Source organism: Anas platyrhynchos, chromosome Z, assembly GCF_047663525.1.
Source record: "Anas platyrhynchos isolate ZD024472 breed Pekin duck chromosome Z, IASCAAS_PekinDuck_T2T, whole genome shotgun sequence".
Taxonomy (NCBI): Eukaryota; Metazoa; Chordata; class Aves; order Anseriformes; family Anatidae; genus Anas; species Anas platyrhynchos.
In genome coordinates, this window is record NC_092621.1 from 20,079,742 (window position 1) to 20,090,775 (window position 11,034).

Genomic DNA, 11,034 nt, shown 5'->3' on the forward strand with positions numbered 1-11,034 from the left:
CATGTCCTCCCAGGAATAAAATCAATCATTATCCCCTGAAGAAAGCAGACAGCTGGGAAGCTGAATTCTGCTCACTATAGCAAGTATATATTTAACTTCACTGAAGTGCCAGAGTTACATTAATGAATCCATCTGAAGAACTCAATTAAGTCTTCCTGTCTAGACTTGAGAAGCAAATAAATATTACCTAATGCATGGTATTCAATACAAGGAAAACAATCACATTTATACAGCTTGCTGCAAGATGAAGCAAGTCAGTGATACCTCCTCTGCTCACTATTTTTGGTTGACATCTGTGCTTTGTTTAGTCTGCACTTTATTACACTGACTGCCTGCTCCTTGCATTCAGCTGCTTTGAATGAAACACTGATGACAATTGAGGTCTGCCTTTAGAACAAACCTGGTTCAGTTATACAATGATTAATCCAAATAAGCAGTTGAACTACTGCTTGATACTGCATCAGAACAGTTGAAAACCAGCCTTCATTTACATAGACCTAGGTACTATACAATATATAGAAGGAAGTCTAGGCTACAAGTAGACATAACCCTCCTACACTGAGTCATCAGTCCTAAGTAATCCCCTTTATTTGCATAAATTAACAGACAAATTGCATTGCCTTCAGTTTAGGAAGGCAAATGCTCTTATCTATGTAGTCCTAGGAGCAGTGGGATTGCTATACAGGCCAGGCCATCCTTATGCTGTTCTTAGCATAAGGCTTTTGTCCTAGGAAAATAAGTGAGTGTCAAGGTCCATATCATTATTCTGCAGCTTCATCAACTGTTGATTCAGAGTTACTGCTATAATTAGCAGTGGGTTATTGATGCTTGTCACTACAAGTGTGCATAGACATGGACAGACTGCTCCTTTTTAAAGCTTCAGTCATTCATAGCCTGAGCTGTAGCAGACTTTTTTTTAAAGTGGCATAAGGAGAGCAGACCTGCGAGATGTTTATCAATAGCAAGGAGGGAAGGTTAAGTTGTACTGTAAAAAGAGTGGAGAGTGATGCTTCAGATTTTCCATTCTCTTTATTGCCAACAGAATTATATTTAAAATGCCAAGGTCCAAAAAAAATGTTGTGTAATAAATACTTCACTTTAGGCTGTAATAAATAAAAAAATTATTAACAAGGAATGCACTTTGCCAGCCACAAGTGGGGGTAGTTTTTGAAAAATAAGGGGGTGAAAAAAAAAAAGTATGGCCATAGTTCACAGTCAAGCAGCTAGAAGCTGCTTGTTGCTTGTAACAGCTATTCCACAGCAATGGAGCTCACCCTTCCCTCCCTTTCCAGATACATATTCACAGTTTAACTCCATCAGAAATGCTCTCTTACACAGGAGCAAGTAGTCACACTCTGCTCAGAATTCATATCAAAAGTATCTTTAACACACACGAAGCAAGGAAAACTATGGTCCAAAGAACTCATTGTCACACCATTTTAGTCCAACAGTAGATTTAGGCTTCTGTCTAAGAGAAGTGTGCCCAGCACACTATGACAGTCAAGTTTTCGTACCACCACACATCCATCATCAACATACTAGTTGCTCCACTATCCCCACTGTAAGTTTCACAGTGAACAAGAATGTCCATTTGGTTTAAGTCAGTCCCTTCAGTTACATCGCTGCAGCAGCATGTTCAGAGCATATTCCATTCTGTGTTTTAGTTCCAGCGAGCATCCAGAAACCAGAAGAGTTGTCAGGCGAAACGTTGTGGATATCCTGTCTTCATTGATGTAGGTAAGGAGATACTCCTCACTCTGATTGCAAATGATGATTTTCGTGTGATCATGATAGAAGTTCACCTGCAAAAGAGAAGAGAGTTCCTGTTTGTATACATTCTTATCTCAGTGACTGCCACGTAAGTTTTGCGGTCAAGGATTGTAGAAGCATTGTGTCAGGTGATGCAACAGGACTTACTTGAAATGTGCCATCATTGAAGAGCATCATCAGTGCTTTGTCAGATTTAAGCCACTGTAAGAGGTAAAGCCTGGGCCTGCGCACATCTGTAAGGCTGGGCAGATCACCTCCCTAGGAAAGGGAACAAACATGTTAACAACTCACAGTTCATTTAGCTCAAGGTTCATTTCTGAAACTCAACATCCAAAAAATGTTGAACTTACATCCATGAGGTTCTCTTCCATGTAGTGTGAGAAATACTTCAGTACAGTTACTTGGCTAATGAACTGTTCAGGAGCCTCTGCAGCTGAGAAGACAGAGCATTGGCCTAGCTCAGGGTAGTAGTGGACTGTCCTGTAAGAGGAGAAAGAAAATAAGGATGTCAGATGTAAGGTAAAACCACCTCAAGTTTAAATTGCCCAAGTGAGTGGTTGGTTAGTAATTATTCTTACTTCTTATCTGGCAGAAGGCTCATATGCGCCCCATTGTTGAAAAGGACACCAACAGTGTGATCTGACAGCTGGTAGCCAAAGCCGTATTTGTTAGAATAGTCCACCCATTTTGTAACCCACTGGAAGGATGCTGTCAGCTGTTCTTTGGGAATGCTATCTGCTTCTGGCATGTTCTCCAGACATCCACGCAAAACCCTTGCAACTGTATCCGCAACACTTCCCATAGTACTGTCTTCCAGGCCTAAAAGAGAAGAATTATTAGACTGACATAACCACACAGAGAAGCCTTTAATTCTAAAGCTTGAAGTTATCTGGACTGTAATTTTAACAAGTTCAGTCTTTATGGCTTTCCAGTTTTAATTCTTTCAAAATATTACTATAGAATGTAAAGCACTAAAAATAGGAGGGTAGGAAGCAGCTGTTTGTTCCAGGCCTCTAAGTCTGGAGACACGAAGAAAGTAAGAGTGGGAATAAGAATTAGAAATTACATTTTGCTGCACTTACATTCACTGCTACTGCTGCAGCTTCCCAGAGTTCCTCTGACTATCATCCGAATAGAGTCTCCAATCTGCTTAGTTTCTGGTAACGCTCCCGGCTTGGCTACTGTTGTGATAAGAGGCTGGATCTCCTAGAAGAGATGTCAGACATGTAAACATAAAACATTAACACAAGCCAAGGCTTACACACAAATTTTCACATGGCTTTCTTGCCTATCAACAAACAAAAAAATCCAGGAAAACTGGTATTAATGTTTCAAGAAAGTATGAAGAACTGCTACTAGACCACGCTTGAAGCATGCCAAGTCCTTCCATTCTTCAGATCTTCAATTTTAATTTTAAGCACTATTAATCTTTTGCTAATGCAGGAAAACAGAAGAGACAGCTGCATGGAGGCCTTAACACCAAAATTTTAAGGGTTAGATCTCAGTGTTTACCCTTTAAGAAGCAGTAGTATTCAACCATAAACTAAGCCCTGAATTTGGAATATTGGGAAAGAGCACCTGGCAGACCAGTTTCCACATAACAATGGGTGCTAGGCAGATACTGTAATTACTCAAAAGACAAAATTGATAGTCTCCCTACAAAGGCTGCCATAGTTTGGTGAAGCTCGGTTAAGCCTTCTTAAAGCAACTCTCCTAATCATTTAAGCTTGATTATGCTGTGTACAGCCTGAGCTGTGATATCCAAGTCAAATATAACTTAATTATAGCTACTCCACCCAACTGTTATTGGATCTGAATTGAACCACACTTGCATTTACCTCATCTGTTCTGTGTTTGTGGGGCTGCTGGGTTATCGATGTCTTCTTCAAATCATGCCTGAGTTTGTAAATTTCTTCATCTTCTTTAGCTAGTCTGTCTGTTACACAGGAAAACAAAACAAAACTTAATGGTGCATCTAGAAGCATTGTTTTATATTGTTTATATGTTGTTGCATTACAGAAAACCTAACAAGTTAACTGCAGAGTGCATTGTCTCCTTCCAGCAAGTACTTTTAAGCCTGCCAGTCTCCCAGAACAGTAGTGCCATTATACACAGATCACTAAGAGAGTAAACTTAAATAGACTGGCTAACAGATGGCCCATATAGATTGTCGGTATGCCAGAAGAAGCATTTACTTATGTAAGTTGGTGTAGGTTGCAGGCTGCCATCAATACCTATTGATAAAGAGGTCAAACCTAATTCAAGGAAGCTCAGAGACAAATACAGGTGCTCCCTTGCTATCTCATAGCTGTATGTTATGAGCATGACTCTGAAGCACAGGCGACAGAGAGGTAAGTTCCACGCATAATTATAATTCACTTACTGTGTGTGTCGAAGTATCTAGCTTTATCCTTTTTACCACCAAAGAGAGCAGCAGCTGCTTTTTTGAAGAAATTTTTAGCAGGACTTGACAAATGGAAGTCAGGAACGGTGTGACAACAGCTAGCAGAAAGTCTGTCAGGTGTAAAGCCCTGTGGAAAGGAGATTCAAAAAGCAATTTTTAGACCACAGGTTGCCTATTTAAGGGTGGATAGTTTGTCAGGACACTAGACAATACCAACCTGTACAAAAAAATCATGTCGAATTATTTCATCTAAACTGGGCCGGTCTTCAGGATTCTTTGACAACATACTAGCTATTAGGTGTTTCGCAGGGGCCATGAGAGATGAAGGCAGACTGTATCTTGCTTCCCTTATACATCTGTATGTCTCCTTAAGATTTGTGGTCTCAAACGGGGGTCTTCCCAACAGCATTGTATACCTGTTTAAAAGCAAAAGGAAGTTAACTTTACATGTTTTATACACCCATGATATACATCTGCAACTACAGAAAATGTAGTGTCTTCTTTTCACAAGACGGAAAATTTGAATTTCTGCACTTTGGCTTGGCATATATAAAAGGCTAGAAAGCAGTGCAGTACCACATCCATTCCCTTTGAACTCTTAAAAGCCTAAGCCAGAAACAGAAATATGTTGTTTCAAAGGCAGCAAAGTACTTACATTACACAGCCTAAGGCCCAGATGTCAGATTCACAGCCATGCCCTTGCTTGTTGAGGACTTCTGGAGAGAGGTAATTTGGTGTGCCACATATTGTTCTGCAAATCAAAGAGGCCACAGAGCCTGTTAGTATTCCAGATAGAAAGAGGAGAGAAGCTATTTTTCATAGGGCAGGTTTTACTCTCATGTTTGGGCAAGAGCTTGAAGGCTCTTGAAGAAGACTTCTATGAATGCTAATAGTGTAGACATGTTTCATGGTGTCTTCATGATACAGGAAAAGCAGACTCATATCTGAACCATTAGTCAGATACCCTGCCTCTGGCATTTGCTATTATTCAAATGCTCACAGGAAAGCAAACGTCAAAGCACAGCAACCTGTTTTCTAAGAGGGGAAATCTTGATGCCAGAAGAAACTAGCTTTTGCTAGTGAATTTCGTTTCATTTTTTACTAGGCTTTCCTTTTCTTTCTTAAAAAAAAAAAAAAAAAAAAAGCTCCTACCTCCTCCTGTGCTCCAGTGGTTCCAGACGAGCTGCCAAGCCAAAGTCACCCAGTTTCAATTCCATGTTCTCATTAATGAAGAAGTTACCTGGCAGAAAGAGGAATTCCAGTCAGTCCTTTTCTTGCTAGGTAGGAATGCATTTGCCACAGGTGCTGAGTCATACTTTGTTCAAAGCCAGAAGCTAGCCAAGAATTTTTTTTTTTTTTAATATGAATACTGAATATCACCCCTTAAGCACTTCAAGTTTCCACTATAAAGACAGACTAAGCTGATTCTATTAATTAAGTTATCAGCACGCAGGTGTAAAGTGGTACAGGGCTGGCAAAACTGAAGTGGTGTTCGGAAGTAAGCAAGAACAACTCACCTAGTTTAAGATCCCTATGCAAGATTTCCTGTTCATGAAGATACTTTAGCCCTGACACAATTTGCCTGAGGTAGTATCGTACTTCTGGTTCTGTCAATACCTTCCTTGCTTTTAAGATGTGAGCCATTGACTGCAGAGGAAAAACAAATGAAAAACAAAGTGTCACTGAACATTCGCACAGAGGATTAATCTTAAGCAGAGGTAAATTAGTACACAGGTAAATGGCAACTAAAGAAGCCATGAAAAATACCTTTTACACATTACACATTTAAATTAGTTGTGGATTCCAGGCAAGTAAATACTGGATTTCTCCCAGTTGATGCTCACCCTTCTACTGCAGTACTCCAGAAGAATGTAAATATTCTCTCTGTCTTCAAAGTAGTGGTAAAACTGCACAACATGTCTATGATTAAGCATTCTGTGCAGCTCAATCTCTTTATCAATCTGCAGAGACAAGAGGGTGGAAAAAGCATTGTTAACCTTGTGACCACTAGCTTGAGCTGAGCAGACAGCTCTATCACAACCATTTCAGAAAAAAAAAATGGTTGGGCAATCCTGCGCGCACACAGTTTAAGAGGGACGGGAAAAAAAAAGTAATTCATGCACGCACCTTTTCCCTTTGATGAGGTTTTGCTACTCTGCTATGAGGAATGATTTTTGCAGCATAAACTTTATTTGTTGTCAAATCTGTCATCTCATAACACTTTGCAAATCCACCCTGAAGAGACACGGGAGAAAAAAGGCAATTAGAGCAGGTATGAAAGAAGCCCCACACTTAGTCATTCACCAGCTCATGTATTAGTCAAGGAGCACGACTTCCTTCGCACGGGACAATTTGGTAAAAAGACAGGCTGCGCGTTCATCGCCTGCCCGAGGGGTTGTGTCGCGCAACCCCAAATCCGAATCGTTTCCGCGGGCTCGCCGGGGCCGTGATGTGGCGGGGGAACAGGATGAGTGCTGGGAGCGAGGGGGAGGCCGGGGTGAACCGAGTGGCTGTGGGGTCCGAGCGGGGCACCCCGCGGGCAGGGCAGCCCGTTTTGTCCGGAGCGGGCACGGTCCATTACCTTTCCGAGCACCTTCCCGCGGCAGTAGCGCTTCCCGGTCGTTGGGTCGGTAATAATCCGGGAGACCTCCGCGGCGGCGTGCGGGTGCTGGTGGGGCTGCTCCTCAGCCTTTTTCCTCCGCGACTCGCCGCTGCCTCTGCTCATCGCCGCCTCGCAGCCCTTGGAGGCTCCGCCACCGCCTCCCGGCGGGTAGGCGATGGTCCGCAGCAGCTCCATCACCGCACCTCTCAGCCCCTTCCCTTGCCGGCTCCGTGCTGCCCGCTCCGATCCCCTCCCCAACCCGCTCCCGACGCGCTGCCGACTCCGGGCAGGCGCCCGGTTCGCCCCTTATATCCCGGGCGGCGGCCCCGCCTCGCCGCTCCGCCCCGGACCCCGCTCCGCCCCCAACGAGACCGCCCGGATCGGCCCCCGGCGGCGGGGACTGGCCGGGATCGGCGGAGACCGTCGACGGAGCCGCCCTCTCCCCTCCTCTCCCCTCTTCTCCCCTCCCCTCCTTTCCCCTCCTCTCCTCTGCCCTCCTCTCCTGCCCGGCCCGGCCCGTTCCGCGGAAGGCGGCCGTCCGTCCGTCTGTCCGTCCGTCTTCGCGGCTGCAGAGGAGGAAGGCAGGGAGGTGTATATATGTATATATTTGTTTCTTCCCCACCTGTGCCTGAGCAGCGCCGCCGCAGCACGGAGCCCGGCACGATGCTGAGACCCAAGCTCGCATCCCGCTTGCCTGCTCCCCCGTCCCCCCCGTTTGCACGGGGAGCCCCCGCCGCGACGCCCCCGGGCGCTCAGAGCTGTCTGACAGCTCGGGGCAGCGACAGCCGGCTCTCACGTTTTGTTTCGGAGGACACACGAGTCTTCAAACAGCACAAGTGCACCTCTAAAGGCAGTGGTGGCTTTGCCATGCGGGGCAGCTCGTGACTGTTATGATGCACCAGTAAATATCTACCCCGTTCCTTTTGTAATGAGCAGACAGGCTCCCGCAGATCTCATCACATTTACTCTTCCCCCCTCCCCAAGATACTTTCAGCATCACATCTCTCTCTTCTCCCTCCGAACACTTCCCTCCTTGAGCTTATTTTCCCCTGAGGTGGGAAGGCAGTGGCCTGCAGCAGGTCCCAGTACTGCCTCCCAACACGGGGGCAAGGAAGAACTGCAGCGGGGCAGCAGGAAGACTGCAGCCAGGCAAGCGCCTCCTACTACAGCGTGCTCTCCGCACCTCCAGGATGCTGTTTTGCAAGCTGAAATTAAAGTTTCTGCCTACTGAGTAACTTGTATTGGACACAGAGACATCTGGGGATCACACTCCCTGACCTCTGATCTAGATCTCTGAATACAGAAGATTCTTGAAGAGTGTAGAGTGTGTATGAGAGAGAGGTTTTAAAATATGAAAGTTTTGCATTTCTTCCATTCTGAGGATGCAAATATTCCAAAGTTCATTACTTTCGTGGTTTGTTGTACATTTCTGAAGTATTGTTTGCTTGTTGATACACACTAGGAATACTTTTGCCTACATACACTCTGGTAAAAATAGATTCTATTTAATTTAATACAAATGAATATCTGAGCACGTAGCTGTATACAAGATTGTACCATTAGTCCCTGAATGTCCCTCCTTTCAGATCTTCAAACAACAGTAAAATACACTCATTTTGCATTGTCAACAACAGTATGTATGTTTTATCAGAAATCCCCAGTAAGAGAAAAAGTGAAAACTTTTGGAGGAGCGTCAAATACATTTGATTAAGTACACTCTGTGTGTGCCCATCTTCAGTTAGGTAGTGACCATGCACTTCCATGTGGAGGTCTTTTTTTCCACCTCTTCTGCAAAGTCTAGTCAATTAATGATAGTATTATCAGTGTTTAGTCAAAGGGATGGGGGACAAAAACAGCAATATGGAAAAAATTAGGATACCCAGACTTTACTCTCAGTACTGTGCCAACTCTCCATTCAGCTTATGAGCACAGGACAATATTATTTCTATTACACAATTTAACTTTCTCCAAATTAGTATGAGTTATAGCAAAATAAACTGTTTCATGTAAAGATGATTTTATGACACTTTTTTTTTTTTTTTTTTTTTCTGTCTGTAAGTTGCTTTGGTTGTTGTTCTAAAATGCGTATGTGGAAAGGAAGATATCCAGGATAGACGTACACGTTTTCCCTCCACTGGAAAGAAATGGTACTACACATGGTGAAAAACAAGTTTAAGGAAAATGGGCTTGTCAGGAAAAGGGGAGATTGTTAAAACAGTCTTTAAGAGGACACAAGTGCATACCTAAAGCTGAATACACAAAGTGTTCTGCTAAAAAAGGTTAGATCTATTTATTCTCATATACTTTGCTGAAGCAAAGTCTTTAAGCTCTCTTCCATCTGACACTCATCTCAAGGTGCCAAATTTACTGTAATATTCATTGCAACTTTTTACAAAGAAAAAAATGTTTCAAGTATAAAAAATTTTGAGAGCATTCTTAATCTCATTGATGAATTGTGTTTGCCTTTTCTGCCTCTCAATCTCTTATTTCATTTTTCCTTTTGTCCAGTCTTTCCACTATCTTTCAAATTTTGCCCTGTTTTCATAGTCCAAAGATGCACAGCTCATCAGGGAACATTAGCTGTAGGCTCTAAGTTCAATACTTAAGTGCTACAGAGGTTTCTAAAAGCCTATGTGCTGCCACTTACATGCTTTTATTTCCTCTGGATAGCTTCTGTGGAGACCTAATGGATATTTTGATATTAATATATTTCACTCTTTTCTTCTAAAGCTGCTCTCCTGGATAAAACAGACAACTAACACAATGACTTGAAACCAACTCTTTCATATCTTAAAAGAAATCTTCCTAGCCTGAGTTCAGTAATGTACTTTTTCTCCGAGTTGTGCCAACATAGTCCTCAAGTATACCTGCACCCTGCATGAGAAGCTCATCTGCAGACTAGTGAAGACAGAAGCTTTCTAGCCAAATCACTATGCAGCACTGCCGTTACCCTGCCAAGAAAAAGGGCAAGCATAGCCCATGCTCAGGCTTTAGCAATGCCTTCTGTCTCTGGCTCCAGACAAAAAAAAAAAAGTAATCCTTTATACCAACAGCTTAATATTCACAGACGTGTACAGCTTTTTCATAAAAGCCTGATTATCTAGGGGCTGGGAAGCTTGGGCATACATAAATCCCTGGGTCAGGTGAGGAATGGGAATTTGACGGTGTTGCTACTGCCCTAATTACAGGCTTGTGGTTATTTGCTACGGGTGCTGTGGGAAGGTCTTGGCAGGAACCACTTGTTCTTACCCAGGTATTGGGAAAAGAGGTGTTTTAGGGCTTAAGTACCCAGAAAGCAGCGTGGCAAACCCTGGGTGTCCAACTATATATTACAACAGAGCCATGGCACTGTGTTCAGGACCATAAATTTGATGGGACACCGAAGTCCTTATGTGAGATCAGTGCTAATACCATCTTGATGTCCTCCAGATTGTCTAAAACCCAAAGTTCGTTCCTACAGTGCCACAGACATGATTTTCCTTCCTCTGACATGGCCCTCAGGCAAGTAACTCTCCCTGGCAGTGATGGGTTCAAATGTTGAGATGGAGTTAAAGAAAGTAAAATAAATAAATAAATAAATAAATAAATAAATCCGTCTGGGCTTTCAGAACATTTTCTTGTGTGTTGTTTTTGTCTGGTTTGAGATTTGGGCTATTTGTATTTCCTCTGAATCAGCAGCCCGACAGTCGCACCGACCCGTGGATAGCGCCAGTCCATCCTGGCTTCACACAACAGCCCACGCGGGTGCCCTTGTCAGACCAGGCTCCCTTTCACCCACCTGCCCGCAGCGACCGCTTGCTGCTGGCACAAAGCTTTGGTCAGGGCCGTGCAGTCTGCTTGGCCGATCACAGAGTGCCCTCCTCCGGCGAAACTAGATTATAACAGCCTGCTCAACATCAGATCCAAGAAGAATGGTGACTCCTTTCCTGCTCTCCAGGGCACTGTCTGCTGTGCTTCCAGTAAAGTACTCATCTCATAGCCTATAGAGTGAAGAAGACATAAAAAGAATGAGAACTGAAAAAGATACAGAACAAAACATTTTACCTGATGCTGCCATCCAGTTTATCAGTGTGCCATTGCCCTTGCAGAATTTTACATGTAGTGTTACCTATCATCCTTCCACACAGATATGAGACCATTCGCCCTCCCTATCTCACTGCAGAGCTAGTGCAAAGGACTTGTTTCTTCTATAGCTAATGTATTTCATTTCCTTTGTTTGAAGATTGGCAAAGTTTCTAAAGACCTGAATTCTTTCACA

At 43.5% G+C, this 11,034-nt stretch overlaps 1 protein-coding gene across 1 annotated transcript; it reads right to left on the minus strand.

Moving 5' to 3' along the window:
* Positions 1 to 1,010: 1,010 nt before the first annotated feature.
* On the minus strand, positions 1,011 to 7,070 carry PLK2 (polo like kinase 2). The gene is made up of 14 exons (XM_038170743.2): positions 6,756 to 7,070; positions 6,302 to 6,409; positions 6,019 to 6,135; positions 5,692 to 5,821; positions 5,327 to 5,414; positions 4,830 to 4,925; positions 4,392 to 4,590; positions 4,154 to 4,301; positions 3,609 to 3,706; positions 2,853 to 2,976; positions 2,349 to 2,589; positions 2,121 to 2,250; positions 1,918 to 2,028; positions 1,011 to 1,802 (listed from the first exon to the last, which is right to left on the minus strand). The coding sequence occupies exons 1-14, from the start codon at positions 6,969 to 6,971 to the stop codon at positions 1,611 to 1,613; spliced, it is 1,998 nt and encodes a 665-aa protein (XP_038026671.1). The 5' UTR covers positions 6,972 to 7,070; the 3' UTR covers positions 1,011 to 1,610.
* Positions 7,071 to 11,034: the final 3,964 nt, after the last annotated feature.